The 19,849-nt window shown below is 42.7% G+C and overlaps 1 protein-coding gene and 1 long non-coding RNA gene across 5 annotated transcripts in view; one reads left to right on the top strand and one right to left on the bottom strand.

The window, feature by feature from the left end:
- Positions 1-342: 342 nt before the first annotated feature.
- Positions 343-19,010, bottom strand: LOC143764512 (uncharacterized). Its single transcript, XR_013213216.1, has 3 exons — positions 18,849-19,010; positions 3,934-4,046; positions 343-1,392 (listed from the first exon to the last, which is right to left on the bottom strand). It is a non-coding gene; the product is annotated as an uncharacterized LOC143764512 (long non-coding RNA).
- Positions 16,589-19,849, top strand: part of DVL1 (dishevelled segment polarity protein 1) — a 186,186-nt gene continuing 182,925 nt past the window's right edge. For 2 of the 4 annotated variants that reach the window (XM_077250132.1, XM_077250135.1), the window contains exon 1: positions 16,589-17,371. In XM_077250132.1, the coding sequence (XP_077106247.1) occupies positions 17,202-17,371 (170 nt within the window). In that variant the 5' untranslated portion in view covers positions 16,589-17,201. The remainder of the gene's footprint in view (positions 17,372-19,849) is intronic. The other 2 variants (XM_077250133.1, XM_077250136.1) reach the window with 1 other exon arrangement.

Raw genomic sequence — 19,849 nt, 5'->3', positions numbered from 1 at the left:
CACTGTGTGTATTATCCCTCTACTGTGACATCACTGTGTGTATTATCCCTCTACTGTGACATCACTGTGTGTATTATCCTTGTTCATGATGGAGACCAAAATAATCACATTTTTCATGTTCTGAACCTGCAGGTGGTCTTCTCATGCTGAAGTTTTGCTGTGGTCCCCATTTTTGCAGATACTGACATAATGATAGCATTAGACATGTCTCTATGGCACTTCTTGAATTTACTTTTCCTACTGTTAGTAAATGGCGCTGAGCTGACTTCCCAGACACAGCCCGTGGCCAAGACCTGCCCTGTTTCTAGGAAGAAAAAAAAAACACAAATACATTCTTGGATTCTGCACAAACCCTTTAGTTCCTTTTTTTTTTGTTCAAAAAGGAGGTAAATAATTATTTGTGGCAATTTCTTGCCTGAGAAATCCCTTTCAACCGCCACCATCTTCTTGCAAGCACCATAAATTATGCAGAAGCCACTGCGCCTTGAACCTTCACGCGCCTTAATAGACGAGCTCCAACCCTTGGTCCCTAAAGGAGGCTAAACGTCGTTCCGATACAGGATACATGAACCTAATATATCACGCCGCGGCTCCGGTTCCCAAGGGAACTGAAGAAAGTAAGTGACCCCCGGTATGAAGAGTCATCGATGTGAGGTGTCGTTCCTAATTGGCACTCGGCTGTCGTGCTGTGGAGCGGCGCGTCTACAGATGGGAGCAACGCTCCGTGCATCCCTACATATGGAGGGAATAAACAGGATTGTGCATGCACCGGCACACCCCGCCACAGATCCTAGGGCGACGGCTCTCAATAGGTGCACATGTGTCATCGCCAGCGCCCCACCACAATTACCGGAATGGAATCGATAATTACAAGTGGTCGTCTATGTCTCTGCCATGGATGGCTTCAGTGCATAAAGCTGCGCACACGCTCCTCCTGTTGATTCGTGCTGCCAATTAACGCATCAAAGTCTGGCGTCTCAGCAGGGGGCAGTGCAATCCGATGGGAGGGGTGGGGAGAGGCGCTCGTGTGATCTTGCCATCTCCCTCACATCCCCGACTTATCCATTCTCTCTGGCTGGAATCGAATCTATTGAAGTTGTCTCCACAGTGACAGTGGCACCTGCGTATTGTTCGCGCAGCACAAGAACGCGCCAGGATTCTGCATCTGAAGTCTCTTGTCCTCGAAATGCTTTGTTCTCGCGGATCCTTATGTGAAAGATTCACAATAGGATCCGGGCCGCGATGTCTGACTGTCACAGTTTGCAATTCCACATGGTAAAAATATTTTTTTTTTTCGGGCCAAGATGTAAGAAGGAGATACAAATATAGCCAAGACAGACAGAGCCATGTTGCGGCATTCAATGTTTACGCCATGGTCCTTTTTATTCAGACCTGCGAAAAAAAAAATCCTATGTTGGAAAACATATCTTTAACATTGACCTGCGCTGGTTCCGGGTGACCATCCTATACCAACATTACATGGCACATGCTATTACCAGTTTGTAGCTGATGAGGGGCAAGTTCCCTGAAACAGTTGTCTGGCTCATATCTCTAGTAATGTGAGAAGGCTTGTGAAAGGGTCAGACATTGAGGGAGGCTACTAGAGAAGAGCGAATCAATCTGTAGGACCGTGGTCTGGTGGCCATCAAAGCAGTCTGTGGCTGATGGACAGGAGCCTTGCATGCCACCTTCTACCTGCTGGCATCCCCAACACCTATTTTGATTTGTAGGCCTGGTGAGATGTCAACATTGATGTGGCACTCGGCCTACAAATCAGAAGAGGCGCCAGGAATGCCGCCAAGAACAAGGTTTTCGAGGCTCCCATCAGGTGGTCATGGAATATTGATGCGGCCACTGGATCATTTTCTAGTAGATAGCTCCCCCCAGATGGCATTTCACAACTAAGTTGCCTACTTTTTCCAATGGGGCATTGCCAATAAGGCTCCATATACAGCTGGCCTCCTTCAGGAGAGCCAGTCCTCACCAGTGCTAGAGAAAAACGTAATGTGAGACAATAAGTGTTTTCTTAAATGACTGTGCAAACTAAGCACAGGCGCTCGGTGCGCCCTAGTTGTGGCCGGACAGTTCACTGCACCTTTCCCTCTACTTGTTTTCCATCTATTCCCACTGACTTCTGCAAAGCCAAAGCTGTCAATCAAGGAAGAGGACGGTGGAGATAGACGCAAAACAAGTAGGTGGGAAGGAATACTCAACTGCTCAGCCACGTCAAGGCTGCACTGCTTGGTTTGTACAGTCATTTTGTGCTAACAGTCTCTCTTTAAATTATGTTTAATAAAAATGTTGCAATGTGTTTTCTACCCTAACTTAAATAGAACTTGTTAACTGGAAAATGGATTTATGCCATCATTTAGTATACCTAAAATGTATTGTGCGTGGTCTTTCTCTGCTTAGGAGTAGTGATGAGTGAACGTGCTGGGATAAGGTGTTATGTGAGCATGCTCGCGTGCTAAGAGTGTCTTCGGCGTGCTCGAAAAATATGTTCGAGTCCCCGCAGGGCCGCAGCTAACAAACAGGCCACCCCTGCATGTGTTGTGGTGTCTAACATCCGTGAGACATGCAGCCACGGGGACTCAAACACATTTTCGAGCACGCCGAAGACACTCGGTTAGCACCTGAGCATGCTCAGATAACACCTTATCCCAGCACGTTCGCTTATCACCACTTAGGAGTCCAGAGGGCGGTCTTGCTCAATAATTATCCTCCCACTGTGCATAGATAGATGCCAGTCACTAATTAGGACTGTCCACTGGACTCTTCAGCTTACATTTGGCAGAGATTTAAAAATAAAGTTTTACTGAATCTCTGGTACAAAACTACATATGAATTTGCTCACTTTATTCTGCCCTATACCCTGCTACCTGCAGAGCAAACTATTTAATATGACGAGCCCCATGATTCCATTCTGCACACTAATGCTGTGATTCCAGGTTGCAGGACCAGCAGGTAAGTGGCTCCGGCTACATCTCTAGACATATTCTAATTACATAATACTAATAGTAATAACAACTATACTAGGATCATACCTGCACATAGGAGCAGAAAAAATGGAATTCAATGTTTTCTGTTACATGAAAGACAATGGCACCCAATGTACCCCAAGGACTTTGGAATTTCATTACTTTTTATGCATACTTGATAAAAACTGTGGCTCCTAACGAAGTCTCCAAATGTTAAGGGGAAAACAGGAGTAATTGTTTTTGCAATATTCGCCGAACGTCATTGGAATCAAAGGGAGCAGAAATGACCGAATATGTTCGGAATCGATTGTCAAACATAAATTTGACCCGATTAAGGTTCCATTATGGTAAATTCAGATTCGGCGACCCATTCCGAACATATTCGCTCAACTCTAGTCATCCGGTTTCTTTTTGACATTGGTGTCAACATTGACAAATGCAAAACTATTTGTTCAACATCAGAAGGAACAGTAGGGTAACAAATTGGGGTGTGGATGGTAAATTAAGGATACCTTCACACATTACCGATTCGTTGTTTTTGATTTGGTGACTTTCATTATCTGAATGGAGTCGTTTACATACATACACTCTTGCAGAAATTTCCTTTACAAATCTACAAAATGTAAATGTCTCCTAATGGAAATCTAGAAATAAACACGTAATAAAAGTCTGAAAAAAACACCGCAATAAGTTCAATATCCAATCATGTAAAAAAAAAAAAGAAAAATCCTCGATACTCGAGAGTAGAATAAATGCAAATAATATGTATTGTTGTGTTATAGTTTGTCACCTTATTAGCAACTGGATCAGATACAAACTTACAGGAAGCTTCTGTTTTCCAAGACCCTCGTTACCCACTTTTCAGAAATGACCCCAATGCCAAAAACATTTTACTTTTCACTTTTTTACCTAAGTACTAGTATATACCCAAAGGTTAGATAAAAGAATGATATACCGTAGTTTTAAGATATAAAGGGAATGAAAATCTTCTCATAGAATGACGTGCAGTCTGTGGCTCACTGGTAGTGTTTCTGCCTCCCATATTTCATGTCTGTAGTTTGAGACCTACTGCAAATAAATTAGAATAAAAGCTGAAATGGTTTTCCCATCAATCATTTTTTCATACTTAATGACAGTTAATATCTGCTTTAAAGGGACCCTGTCGTTAGATTTGTGCTGCCTGCTCTTACTATGAAGGGGCCGCCAGGTTACCTGCGAGTAGGGCAACTAGTCCAAGAGACAAGTCCCAGATGACTGCTCCCCACCTCACCCCACTTGACTGACATCTCCCTCTATACAAACACACAGGGACGGACCTGTCAGTCTAGTGGAACCAGACGTGGAGAAGCCACTGGGGACCTGGGTTGGACTAGTCACCCTAGTCGCTTTGTCCCAAGGCCGCCATGTCAAAGCATGTTATCTGTGAAATGCCGCAGTGTTTCTGAGTGAAACATACGCTACCTGGCTACAATAACAGAGTCGGTCTTTGCTCTGGTTCAGGCAGAATTCATTAACTATGAAGTTAACTTTAAAACTTGATTTAAAGTTGTTTTGAGTTACTTTCAAAAGCTTCTTCTACCATGTGTCCCCCTTAGGCTGCTGCCAATCAGTAACGCCAGAGTCTGGTCAGAAGTCTTTGTAGAATAGTTTTACCATTCCCCATGTCAGCAGGGGATGTCCCTATAGAATGTGACATTATTCAGGCAGTGCTAAGAGGGACACATACCATCAATAACATGCAGTTGTCAAGTGACTCCTCTATTTCCAAGAGGAACAACAGAGGAACAGCCCAATGCAATGTTTATAAAAAAAGGAGCTCTGTATTCTTATTTCATCAAGACCATAAATACCTACAAAAGCAGACGTCACAGGATGACTGCAAAATAGGGGTCAGCAAAGTATTTTGCACAAGTTATTCACATTTGTCATTTGACATATGGTAAGGTTTTAATACTAGATGTTAGGACCATCCTAAATAGGGTCACCTTGACGTGGTGGGATGGATTTTACTTTTTTTAGCAAAATGATGTTAGCTAAGTACTTTATGTCATTTTCATGCACTATTGCTATTTATTCATTTACTACAGGGTATTTGCTCATTTAATTATCTTAAGGTACCATCACACTCAGCGACGCTGCAGCGATATAGACAACGAGCCGATCGCTGCAGCGTCGCTGTTTAGGTCGCTGTAGAGATGTCAAACACAGCAGCTCCAGAACGATGCAGGAGCGATCCTGTGACGTAACGGTGACTCATTTATCATTCTCACAGGTCGTTAGCTCCATGTAAAACATTGCTGGCATCGTTGCTTTTGCTGTCAAACACGACGATACACGCCGATCTGACAACCAAATAAAGTTCTGGACTTCTAGCTCCGACCAGCGATATCACAGCGGGATCCAGATCGCTGCTGCGTGTCAAACACAACGAGATCGCTATCCAGGACGCTGCAACGTCACAGATCGCTATCGTTATCGTTGTAAAGTTGCTGAGTGTGAAGGTATCTTTAGGTTTTGTCTGTTTAGTTGCCAGTGTGAACATGTACTTGCACGTTGCATGCACACCAACTTATATCCCAGTTCATTTCTTTTGGTCTTTGTTTTAGGTTTTTGCACTTTGTGGAAATAAGATTGTGGCCTTACTTTTCTTTAAGCTGAACATTACGTCTACGTCTTCTTATGGCTGGGTATCCATTAGTCAGAGTCTTGGTCCTGCTCGGCCCTTATTTATAATTACATCATTTGACGTATGGTAAGGTTTTAATGTTGGAGGTTAGGACTGTCCCAAATAGGGTCACCTTGATGTGGCGGGATGACTTTTATGTTTTTTTCTTTATTAAAATTATGTTGCCTAAGCACCCTATGTTATTTTCATTCTGCAATTGCTATTTATTTACTGCGGGGTATTTGCTTATTATGTTATTATCTTAGGTTTTGTCAAGTTAATAATTGGTAGCGGCACTGCGGGTTCTGCCTTATCTGAGGACATAATCACAGGCACAGCAGTCTGCAGTCCTGTACAAATAAGAAAATAAGAATGTAGGGAATGTCACATAGTCACGCAGTCACATTCTAGAACGGGAACATGAGACGAGGTGATAGAAGAGCACCATAGACACCTAATAGCTAGAAATGGCAGCTTCAGGGGTAATGGTTTTTTTGGTAAATTTGCTATATCATATTAGAAGATACCAGTGCGTTACAGGCAGGTATATTAATTTCAATTTTGCACTGGTCTCGAAAAGCTTCAAGTTAAAGTGGTATTCTTGTTAGTACCCTGGATAAGGAGACTCCCAGCGATTGCCAGATGGAAGACTTGGGTTCCTCTGCTGTAATAGAGCGATGGTCACGCGCCGAATCTCCATCCAGTCTGATAGTTTGATGAACAGTGTAGTATACCTTTACACAATAGTACTGCTTTTAACCATTTAGATGCTGCTGTTGATAAATGCCAGCAGCACTTAAACGGTTGGGTTGTTGATGCAGATTGAAGCAGCAGTGTCAACCACCCACCCCTCCATGACGTGACCATGAGTCTAAATGGGATGCGATGCCCGTTGACGGACTTATGAGGGTCCTGTGGCTGCCATCTTGCTCCTGTGACTGGGTTAGATCAGATTTCAATAATTTCACTACATTGTATTTATACAAGAGATCACATGATCGCAGGTTCGAGTCTCCTAAGGAGAATGAAAAATAAAGGGAAAATTAATTTAATTAAAAAAAAAATGCATAAATGACAAAATTAAAAAAAGTACATTTCTGAAATTGCTAAATCCTTAAAAGTCCACACTATGAACATATAAAATTAGTTAACCCAAATGGTAGACTGTTTTAAGAAAAGTTGATTGAAAATCCAGAATGTTTGTTTTTTTCTCTACTGTATCTCTCCCCCCCAAAAAAAATGCAACTAAAAGTGATTAAAATGTCGTATGTACCCCAAAATTGTTTCAATAACTACATCCACAAAATAAGCCACAAAATACCGGTAAACCACAAAAAAAACTTCAATGAACGTCAAAAGAAAATCCAAAAAGCGATGGCAGAATTGATTTTTTATTTTTTTTTCATCATTTCACATCATTTTTCCTGCTTTTCATTATGTTATATGGTGTCATTCAAAACTACAACTTGTCCTGCAGAAAAACAGCTATGTGGATGGAAAAATGAAAAAGTTATGGCTTTTGGAAGAAGAAAATTAAAAAAATAAAGTACAAGAAAGAAAGAATAGCGCTGGGTTAACACTTTGAGTACTTTCCTCTTACACACATACTTGGCATGCAATGTGCCCCTACCCTGTGGCTTCTATAAGACCCATTAAGAGAGTGGGCACACCCTATTTTAATGGGTAATTTGCTGAGTTCTGTGCCATATCCCCCACTTGCGGCCATATAGTGCCAGCCTAAAGCATGGCGGCAAAGTGAAAAAATCCCATATAATCTCTGCAATTACCAGTTGCACATTACACTGTGTCCACTGATCCAATAAAGGAAATTCCTGCAACATGAAGCAAGTTGGCAGTGGCGGGGGTATGACATATTTGGCATGGAGCTATATACACGAATACAATAAAATGCCTTGTGCTTGAGTAGCGGGGTCGTGGTTTTGGGCATTGGTTCCTCGTTCTGTTGCTGCATATGTGTCGCTGCTTGTCTTGTACTGGAAGAACCGCAGGTAATAAGGATCCGATTAAAAGAGCCGCAGGCTGTACGCACAGACTCCCAGTGTTACCTGTCTGAGCCACGATCGAGGCCTCGGTGACCTTCATGTCGCTCGTGCAGAAATGTTATCACCCAGCCATCATCTTCTTCCTTCCGCATATGCAGAATATCTCATTCCACGTCGTTTTCTGGTTGCCGCAGTGCAGGATCTTTCTTCAGTGTCTCCAATATTAACAGATCCATATATTTACACTATTATCACTTCCCCCTAGAGTAGGGAATTGCAAGTCTAGCAATTCTCCAATGTAATATGATCGCTCCCTTTATAAGCGGGAATGTTCTGATAATGACAGAGATTATCCTCGTAAATAATGATGAGCGATCGTGCTCGGACAAGGTGTTATCTGCCATGCTCGGGTGCCAACAGAGTGACTTCGGCGTACTCGAATATTATGTTTGAGTCCTCGCGGCTGCATGTCTCGTGGCTGTTCGACAGCTGCAACACATGCATGGATAGCCTGTTTGTTAGGTAATTATTATTATTTATTATTATAGCGCCATTTATTTAATCCCTACATGTTTCGACTGTCGAACAGAAATGAGACATGCAGCCGCGAGGACTCGAATACAGTATTCGAGCACGCCGAAGTCACCCGGTTAGCACCCGAGCATAACACCTTGTCCAAGCATGCTCGCTCATCAATACTCTTAAACCTTCGCCCGCTAGCAAATCTAATTACACTAATTGGATCCATCAACAGCAATCCATAATGTATTCTACTGCTTAGTCAAGCCAATTCCAGCAGGATCTGCCAACAAGTCCGGCATACCACCTGTCAATGTTTGCATAAGGAAAAATGGGCTGGATGTCAACCGGTACGACCTCTACAATTGCCATTGTAGCCAAATTATAAAATGATTTAAGGCCGAGTTCAGACTCCTGTTAATATTACCAGGCCAGACTGTGTCCACGTGCAGATCTGAGCCTCCTTCTACATAGCCGAGCTGCCGGTTATTGCATACAATGCATCCGCTTTGGTTTGGTTTTTCGGTCTTGTGCATGTGCTTTCCATGTGCTCTGCTTTGCGCGTGTGGACAGCACACTGCAGAAATGCATTATCACAGTACATTTTCGGGCAGGGTCGTGCATGTCTGGTGTCTGGAGGGTGCCAAAAAGCTATTCTTCCGAGTCAGGGTATTTAGACAGCTGCCCTGGCTGCAAAATGAAGTTTCTGCACCATTTCTACGTCTCTTGGCAGGAATGACACAGCGTAACATTGGGACAGTTTTGAACGTGGTTGTGGGCCCCATACCTCTTGGGTCCCAATGATATGTCCGCCCGTGCACCCCACACACCACATCATTGATTACTGCAATAGGCGACTATGGGCCGCGCTATGTGTAAGGCGGGTCAGACTAGGCAGCGCGGTTTTCCTCCCGCGGTTCTATGCGCCTATTTTCGTCCATCGCTATAACCTTTTCTCGCTTCCCTTCTCTCTGCAGGCGATCTATTCTCTTTGCTCCGCTCTAGCAGATAGAAAGGGCCGTGCTGCAGGCCTGCTGTTACAAGACACACTGCACGCTCAGCGGGACGTCCACGCCGCCCGCCTGCCGATTACATAGGCAGGAGATCAACACGTTTGAAAATAAGGCACATCAGAGGCATTAAACGAATTCTGTCTATAGCACGGCGCGCCTTTGTAGCTGCAGAGTCTGTGCAGCTATAAATCAGGGCGGTTTTATTGCTTCAGATGCATTGACAAACCGTCAACACAAATTCCTCATCTCTGATTAACCCCTATATTGCTGCATGGGTCTGGTATATACTACTCCATACTATACGACTCCCCAAAATAATTATATACACCTACTAACCATTGTTTTTTTTTTATGGGGGGGTTGGACGTGGGCAAAGATGGTGCATTGTATTGAATGGCATTTCAATAATTCTTACAACGCAGAAGAAAAAGTTATAGCAGTTGCTTCATTGCTTTTTTTTATAGTTTGTCCTCTTTTTACATTTATTTTAATGTGAGTGAAAACAGCAAAAAAACATATTTAAAGAGGACATATCTCTTGTCATAAGTAATTTTTTTACCTGGTGTACATGCCACGGTTTTCTTGAATCCAGCATTGTTTTTCTATTGTTCCTGCACCTCTCTATTCCTGAGATATACCCTCTCTCTCTGGTATATAAATCCAGTCTTGTTAGCTAAATGGGCATGGTCAAGCTTGGACTGGCCCACAGGAGAACCGGAAAATCCTCCGGTGGGCCCCCATTCAGGAATGGTTCTCCACCTATAAGAGAAGTGGTTGGCTCACCACATTTTTCACTATGTTCAGACAAGGCATCACCTCAACATTGTTAACAACTACCCAATTTATTATTATCTGAAAAAATAGGTAAGTTTGTGACTGAGGGTAATGTGATATTTGCATGTAGCTGAACAGTGGACCACCAGAGTCAACATTACTGGTGGGTCTTTGGCACCCCAGTCCGGCACTGGGCGAGGTCCCCAACTCTTCTCTATGACGGTCTTCTTGAGGAACACACTTACTTGGCTAACAAATGTAGATTAATATACATAAAAGTGGGGGCATTGTATCAAGAATGGAGAAACACAGGATCAAAAGAAACCCAACGCCGGATTCAGGAGAATAGCAGAATTTACACCAGCTAAAAAATATTACATATTTATGGCAAAGTGACCTGTTCTCTTTAATAATTGTAAAAAAGTTGGGTATTTGGAAGTACATGTGATGGAGTAATGTAAAAAAACCTATAAGAGAAAAGTTGTGGTTACAGGAATGAGGGGTAACAAAGAAAAGGATGTAGAAGAAAGAGCAAGAAGACGGGGGAGAAGGGGAAAGACCTCAAGCACGAATTGTAGAGGAGGGTGAAAAAATAGGGAAGAAGACGGGAGTTGATTAAAGGGTTCAACTATCAGGACAAGGACTGGAATACCCAACACCCCACACACAACACTGCAAGAGGCAAAAGATGAGTCTAGTATCAAGCAGACTGCAGCAAATTGTGCTCCAGTTACTTGGGCATGAAGTCTTTAGATGCCCAGAGTTAAGCCGATCCACTCATCCACTCTTTCCTATTTTGCGATTTATTTTATTCTACAAAGGAAAAGTGTAAAAAAAAATAAAATTAAAGATTAAATAAAGTGAGGTGTCAGTAGCACAATAACTGATTCAGTAAAGTTTGCGTTGCAGCTCATCCCCATACATTCTGAGAATCGCTGATGGACCTTGCATGGAGCGGATTCTGAAACTTAAAAAAAAATCATCTCCAAAAATATGAATGGATTGTTGTATCCCTTTTGTGTGGGCCTAAAAGTGCGACTTGAAGCTCTCGGGCCCCAGTGCATAATCTGTAAAAGGGCCCTCTGCCTACTATGTGTCCCCCCACCAGACACAGACAAGAGGGCCTCTGTGCAAGAACAACATAAGGGACCTTTGCAGTCCAATTCCACCCCTACTTTTGAGGTGCAAATGGCCCTCTCACCTCTTTGTCCCCTGCGTGTGTCTTTTTACACCGGTGTCTTGATATTTGTCAGTGGTACCTTTTGGGCCCTGTATAGCTATGCCCTTGGGTGGGCCGAATATATAAGGTTCTATTGTCTTGTAGTGCAGAAGTCTTGGATTATATTTGCAAGGAGATTCCACCACCCCATTTTGTATTGTCCCTTTTTCCCAAAACAATATTTTGATTAGCACGGATGTGTGTCTTTTTACTAGGTAAATAGTATAGTGAGCCCCAGGGTCTGAAATTCTGAAACTCTTGGCACTCTATTCGTAATAGGAAATGAATAATCATGCCCTCCAGCCCCTTCTCTGCAGCTTTTACATACATTTTTAAATATCAAAAGACCTCCTTATTTCGATCCCCTCTCATTGTACATTGGAGACCTCTATACTACAAATACTTCTACTACAGGTCCACAAATGGAGAACAATTGGTCTTCACGGTGAGAGGCAGACAGAACGGTTCCTTCCATAATCTCTCCCCCAATCTTGTATAATAGGAACCTGTTCTCGACATCAGCAAGGCAGGGGACCCTGAAGAATCCCCTCTGCTGTAACTATTCGGCACTGGTGAAATCACATTATGTTACGGGAATGGAGTAAAAGCATGGCATGATGGAGGAAAACCAGAACTAATGCTCCATTGTGCCAAGCTCTGCAGACTGGATCGTCCTTTGTAGACCATGTCAGTCCATGAATGGTGCTGTAGGAGAGGGGTAGATAATATAGAGAAACAGGGTGAGAGCGGGCACAGTTCTTTCTAGACTCGGAATGTCATTTTATGCTTCTTATATGCTGTATATATTGAGCCAATTTATCCAATATCTCTCATAGAAAATGAGATGTTTAAAAACAATGGCCCAAGGTGCACCAGACCCAAAATTAAATTTATTATACGGGAAACCTATGCCCAGATAGAGAAGGTCTCCCACTCAGGACCCATTTCTACGAGCCAGAATGGAGATCCACTTTGAAACAGACACAAACTAAAAAAAAACACTTCACCCAAAAAACAACACTTCCCCAGCAATGGTCACCCCAGTGGAAGCATCTGACTGGACACTTGAATATCCACCATCCGCCAAGGGTGATACAAGAGAGTTGTGATGATGGGGGCAATCAGGATTGCACTTTTTTAATTAATAAACAACCAAATGTCTAATTAAAATTGATGTAACAAATGTTCTTTAGGAGGTAGAAGATGAAAGACAGGAGATCTGGTATGGCACCCCAACCATTAGATGGTACGTAGCCCATGCTGCAGAGATCACAATTATAATAGGTGCAGGGGTTGCAAATGCCTTGGGGGCCCTAAAAGTTCCTTTGGCCCATATGAAAATACCATTACTATTAAAGACTTGCAATAATTGGGGGCCATTATACCACTGACACCCAAGTATATATGTTTGGACCGAAACCTGGGAACTTGAATTGACCCTTTCCCCAATACCAGTAAAGTGTGGCTGTCATACTGGAAGAACTCAAATCCATCCGAATGATTTTGATGTCTGCTGAGGTAGATCATTGTATGTGGAATTGGTGTCTGGTTATGTGGGTCAATGGATAGATTGCCCTGATCCTTCAGCTGATGGTAAGGTAGGGCCAGTAAGAAGGCAACACATAGAAGCATGAGTCATAAAACGTTTAATTTCCACAATACGGTGTGACATGTCAATGGTCAGGAGCCGGGTAAGCCTGTTTATACAGCAGGCCAGTGTAAACCGCTTACTGGAGAGTCTGAATCATTTGGCACAATATCCACAGTATGTTGCTGTGCAGAAACATACAATATTTATAGGCAGCGTGTACACTGTAACTATGTTTCTCTATATGTGGATCTATTTATATACCGGTCTATGTATAAATAAGATAGTGGAATTTTGGATTGTATTTCTAATACAGTACTTAAATGGATGGAGGGATGGATGTCCTCAAAGAAAGCAGCACTATACAAAACTAATATAACAAATGAGTGCAAGTCTCAGGGTATTGACCCAGTATCCTCCATATACTGCACAAATAGCAATGGTGGAAAATATAGCAGAGGTCTTGGAAGACCAGGGACAGGTAGCAGAGATCCTGGAATCCGCAGGCAGGCAGGAGATCTTTTGGAAACCACAGGTGGACACATAACAAAGGTCCTGGAAGCCGCAAGTGGACAGGAGACGTTTTGGAAGAAAAAGGCAGACACATTGCAGAAGTCCTGGAAGACTGGGAACAGGTAGCAGGGGTCCTGGATGCCGCAGGCTGACAGGAGACGTCATAGAGGCTGCATACAGGTAGGAGAGGTCCTGGAAGACCGTGAACAGGTACCAGAAATCCAGGAAGACCGGGAACAGATAGCACAGGTCTTGGAAGACCGGGAACAGGTAGCAGAGGTCCTGGAAGACCAGGAACAGATAGAAGAGGTCCTAGAACAGCAAGAACAGGTAGCAGAGAGCACACAGGTGTGTGTGACTTGGTAGGTCCAAGCATATGAGCACATGGGATCACGCCAGGCCATCTGCAAAGCCAGACATGGAGCACCACAGAGGTCAGCGGACTGGGGTGAGGGGAGCACCCAGATTCAGGACAAGTATGTAACACATGAGACCATTGATATGGGAGTGCTGCCTGTTTTTGCACTTTGTGTTTGTGGTCCGGGGGTCTGCATTTTCATCTGGATTGGTGCCATTTCATTTTGTAGCTTTTTACATATATCATTTTGGGACAGAGCTATCTACTACAGCCCATTCTCATTCAAGCAAGTGCTGCCGATCCCCTGGTTTTACTGCCCACAGGGAGGTCTTGGCCCAGGGGGGTGAGATTCTTACTGAATGCACAATGGTAAGCTGATGGCCCATCCTATGAATCCCCTCATCAATAATATGAAATAACAACGTGATAAAACTAATTCCAAACCTGAGCTTTTAGGACCGAGCACCACTGTCACCGCCATGTTCATCAATCAATGGAGCTACTATCTTTTTTACTAGTATCATTGTGCTGTAATTATGTTCAGATTATATAATTTACCAGTAACAATGTACCAGTAGAGCGGAGTCGTCCCTCCATAACATGCGTCGTACAGGGAATGGCTTGCTATATGCCTTGGGCCACATTTTTTTCCAAAACCTGGCTGCGCTTGAAAGCATTGTATCTGGCCCAAATTGTGTTTCATATGTAAATGACTTATTTGATGACTTGTTGAGTTTGGTAATAAAAAAGTAAATCATTTCTCAGGTGCTTTATTACAGATGAAGTGCATCTCTGGGGCACACAAGCTGTTATATAGAACTGATGGAGGTGTCCCTTATATAACAGAATAATTGCTTATTTGCCAGCAGAATTAAATCTGATAATCGAGCACGTCCACGTTATATCCTTTTCTCGGGCACCTAATTTTGGCTACCACATTCATAGAGCGATGGTCGCACATCGACGTCTCTCTAAATTTTACTCTACAGGATAAGCCCTTTTATCTTGAGTGTTGGCTAATTTTTAGATCAGTGACCGCCGCCTAGTTGTATGATAGTCCAAGCTTTACCAGAATCTAAAAAAACCCCCAAAACAACGTATGCTTATCAGGTGACGGACGCATATTAGTGATCCTGGGGAGGTTGGAGTTCTCTTTTAAGCTTAAGCCCTAATTCCCTAAGCTCCAGTTCTGTGCAGTTCTCTTTGGTCATTGTCCTTTTAGCCGTGATCTCAGTGTACTTGACAAAGTCTAAAAATTATCCATAACTATTAAACCTCTTCCAATCCTCAAACAAAAAACATCAAAATGGCCGACCTGCATTTCAGAAGATTGCTGTCAGCCATTCGTTGGTTATGGTCAAAATTGTCCTTTTTTTGCAACTTAATGTGTCCTGGTCACCCTTAGATGGTCCTTTTTAGATATTTTGTGTGTGCAGATGGTTTCCTTATACGTCCAAATGTGAAGTCGCAATTTGTGTCTGAATTTGCAATGTACCATAAAGGGGATGTCCAGAGATATAATACTGATGACCTGATCAATCCATAGGCTAGGTCATCAATATTAGATTGGTGGTCAACACTTGGCACCTCCTCGATCAGCTCTTATCTGCTCCGGAGGAGGCCTGACAACAGGAGAGGCACAGTCTAATGGCCTGTCCTATTAAACATTGATGGCCTTTTCTTAGTATAGGTCATCAATGTCTGATCGTTGGGGGTGCGACACCCGGACCTCCACTCATCAGCTGTTCCTAGTGCAGGGGGAATTGCACAGTTATGGGGCTGCACAGCACAGCTCCATTGACTGTATAGTGGCTGCAACTGGTACTGCACATCCGCCCCTATTCAAATCAATAGGGTGCGGATGTGCAGTAGCGGCCACAGCCATTATACAGTCGATGGCGCTGTACTGTGCAGCCACCGACCCTAGGAACACCTAATCGGAGTGCTGGGTGTCGCACCCTAGCTGATCAGACATTGATGACCTATCCTAAGGATAAGCCATCAATGTTACAGTCACGGACAATCTGTTTACGTAAATGGGAGATAAGCTGCAGGACCCATGAACATCCACTAAACAGGGTACTCGGCTCCACATACTATTTGTCTCGCCACCTTCAATGCTGGTTACAGCTGAGGGGTGGGGGTGTCAGACCCTCCTGATCTGACATTGATGGCCTATATAAAATGGGTCATATATAAAATTACTACAGGTCTGACATCGGCACCCCTACAGATCAGCTCCATCAGTTTGTATGTTCTCCCCATGTTTGCGTTTGTTTCCAGTGGGCACTCCAATTTCCTCCCATATTCAAAGAGATACTGATAGGCAGGGGCATAACGATTGCATTCACAGAGAGTGAGCCCATGCGGGAAGGGTGCCTGCCGACGCCAGCCCCTACTTCAGCTGGAGGTGCATCTGAGGACATTATTACAGTAAGGGACCCAGGACAGGGAACTTTGTAACAGGAAGAGGCCCAGGACAGGATTTTATAACAGGAAGGTGCCTAGGATAAGAGACATTATTACAGGATGGGGGTCAGAACTGGGGACATTATTACAGGAAAGAGCTGAGGATGGGGGACATTATTACAGGAAGGGTGACATTATTATAGAAAGGGGACAGGACTGTGGCCATCACTACAGAAAGGGGCCAAGGATGGGTGACATTATTGCAAGAATGGGACAGGACAGTGGACATTATTGCATGAAGGGGCCCAGGATGGGGACATTATTACAGGAAAGGGCCAGAACAGGAAACATTATTACAGGAAGGTGCCATGATGGGGACACTATTACACATATGTCTTTATAGGATCTAGAACGCTACAAAGACTCTTACAGCTAACCAACATGGAGGTGAGGGCCAATGTCCAAATTTGCACTTGGGCCCATGGGACTTCAGTTACACCAGTGCTGATAGGGACCTTAGATTGTGAACCCCATTGGGGACATTGATGATGTCTGTAAGGCGCTGTGGGATTAATGGCATTATGTAAGCAAGTAAAATAAATGTAAAAAACCATAACTGTTTAAGAATGGCATAAGAATTGCTAGTCTAATTAAATCTCCAGAGAGTAACAAAGGCAATAGGTGAAAGCTTCAAGGATTCAGTGCAGTGAACTCAATGACTGACCAATAAGCCTCAAACCCATTCTCACAAAAAAAAAAAAGAAGAAAAAGAAACATCAGTTTTAGAGGGAAAAAAAGATGACTAAAGGAAATCTGAAACAAAACCTGTATTTATTTTGGACAGGGTAAATCAGCACTTCGAGAAAAAGTAACAGCGGCTACTCTGTTGTGTGCCGCCAGAGGGCGCTGCAGGGAGCAGAATGTCCTGTTAGCAGCCATTTCACATTACAGCCCAGGATTCTGCATCTCTCCCTTCCTGTTTTGAGAGCAGTGTATTGTGAAAGCCTATGGAGTGACTGGCAGGGAAAAATCCAGACTTTGGGTTCCATATTTCTGCCCTGATCCTGGAAGCATTCTGTTCCTGAGCCTGCTACAGCTTGCACAAGAAGGGGAGCCTTGCCATTTTGGGGGGGTCTACCCCCCCTTTGACATTTCTTTGCTCATGGCTGAGACTAAAATCATCTACCACATAGATGAAGAAGAAACCCCTTATCTGGTGAAGCTGCCTGTGTCTCCTGAAAAAGTCACCTTAGCAGATTTTAAAAATGTCCTCAGCAATAGACCTGTGCACAATTACAAGTTCTTCTTCAAATCTATGGACCAGGATTTTGGGTAAGTAGTGCCCCCTCCAGCCATGAGTCTGCTGTGTGTCTGTCTGTGTCTGGGTGCAGGGCAGCTGCAATCTGACATCTGCCTGCACTGATCCATATGATGTCTAGTGCATTGCTACTGTATAGGATTGTACACCTGCTGCAGGGATTCTGTGGGGACTGTAGCTTCTTTATTTATTACAAATAGCTACCTGTATTTTCTATCTATTCATGCTCTGTGTGGGTGTATATATATATAATACTTTTAATTATAAATACATTATATGTATATCCACTACTTTAAGAATCTATATTTTATATTTATATTCATTAATTTCATGATGCGTATATACTGTGTATATATATATATATGTATTTTTTTTTTTAATTTAAATTCATTACTTAAATTATAGTGTTATAAATACTCGTTAGTCATATATTTTAGATTATGTATTTTCATTAATATTATGATAAATATATATATTTTAGATTATTTATACTCATTACTTTCATTATATTTATATACATATATATTAATTAATTTAATAATATATTTTAGATTATTTATATTCATTAAATTATGATAAATATATATATTTTAGATTATTTATACTCATTACTTTCATTATATTTATATACATATATATATTCATTAATTTAATATATTTTAGATTATTTATATTCACTACTTTCATTATATTTATATACATATATATTTAATTTAATATATTTGATATTATTTATATTCATCAATTTAATGATGAATATATATTATAATATTTATATTCATTACTTTCATTATATTTACATATATATATATATATATATATATTCTTTAATTTAATATATATTTTATATTATTTATATTCAGAATTTCATTATATATATATAATTATATATTTATTTATTTTTTGCATTCTGGGGGTCATATGACGTAACCCTAAATCGAGTCCATTATTTTCTTGCGCGTGTCTTTTTGGCGTAAAGAAATGGCGTTTCATTTTGATAATTCACAATACGACATTTGACTATCTGATCACAACGCATCACAATACCTTGCCAGTTTCTACCTATTTTCTGTACCTATATACAGTTTTCCAGAATATAGCACCATTTTTTTCCGCTCATATTACGCCGCCACATTGTGTAAGTCACTTTACCTATGACATATATTTCCCGTACCAGCAGCACTACACAGGATTTCCAGGAGTACAATGTGAAGTCATTCCCAGGAGTCATACACTGGGGATGGGGGACTTTTAATCCTTGCAATGTCACCGCTTCAAAGGTTTTTTTTTTACTGTCATTTTCCATAAAGAACAATTATTAAATGGGAGGGGGAGATCGACTTCTGAGGAGAAAGCGGCATTTAATAAACGCCAGCTTTCATATGCTGTTAGGAAGAAGTAGAAGGTAAATTGGGCTAGTGAATGTGGATTTTTGGAGCTGGGGTGGGAGCTGACAGGAGGAGAAGTTTTCCCCTGTGCCTGTATAGTCACCTTGGCGCTGCAGCCAGTCCCCTTCTGCAGGTACACCGCTGACCTTCACATTATTCCAGCGCAGAGTCTTATCAGGTGACTCCTATTTCCGGACTTTAACCCTTTGCGCTATATAACATGATAATCAGTGTTTGATAGCACGACCTCTGCATTGCATTATGTGCCGCGCTCGGTGCACGCTCTGTAATTATGGGGATTGTGTTCTCTTTTATGCTGCTAATTGGTTTCCTAGATGCCCATGTGTGGAGTGTCTGCCTCTTTGATGGCTCCCTGGTGTATGTAGTACTGTAGCCATACAGCCAAGCCCTGATCTTCCAGCTTTCGGAGCCCTCGGCCTGTGTCGTCCTGGCAATGCCAGGTTTTATAGGGCAATGTAATCGCCGGGATCATCTTAGCTGTCTGCATAGGAGGCCCCACAATAAACATGGTGGGAGGAGGGAGGGCATGTATTTTCTGACACAGCCGAGGCGCAGCTGGGAGAGTCGATGAGAGGGCTGAGGCGGGCGGCTTCACAGTATATGGAACGTCTATGGCCTTTAGGTAGTGCTGTATAGACAAGGGGTAGGATGGCAGACCTGCATCGAGGGCGAGGAGGCGACGGGCCCTGTAGACCCACACAGGCAGGTGACTGATAAAGAAACAGCTGAGCCCCAATGTGGACGCCATTCAAGACTGAACACCTGCACAGCCTTCTCATACAAGAATATAATGTGCAAAGGCGTTGGCTGAACACTACAAGTCTCAGAATGAACCTGGCTTATACATTGTGGGGGAAGAGCTACACAACAATTATAACAGCAGAGTTTAGATGGCCTGCAGGTCATAAATATTAGGACATTCAGACCTTTTGCCCCCTATGTATAGCATCCGACCCCTCGCCGTGCATCCATCTTGACTGCATTATGCCCCCTGTACAGTATCGGGAGAGAGATAATGCTGTGGGGTTATGGACTTATCAGGGGTCGGCCTCGGTTTCTTAGTTCTAGTGAAGAGAAATCTTA

Source organism: Ranitomeya variabilis, chromosome 4 (genome assembly GCF_051348905.1).
Source record: "Ranitomeya variabilis isolate aRanVar5 chromosome 4, aRanVar5.hap1, whole genome shotgun sequence".
NCBI classification, from domain to species: domain Eukaryota; kingdom Metazoa; phylum Chordata; class Amphibia; order Anura; family Dendrobatidae; genus Ranitomeya; species Ranitomeya variabilis.
Note: the sequence above shows the minus strand (reverse complement) of the source record. Positions and strands in the feature narration are given on the sequence as shown.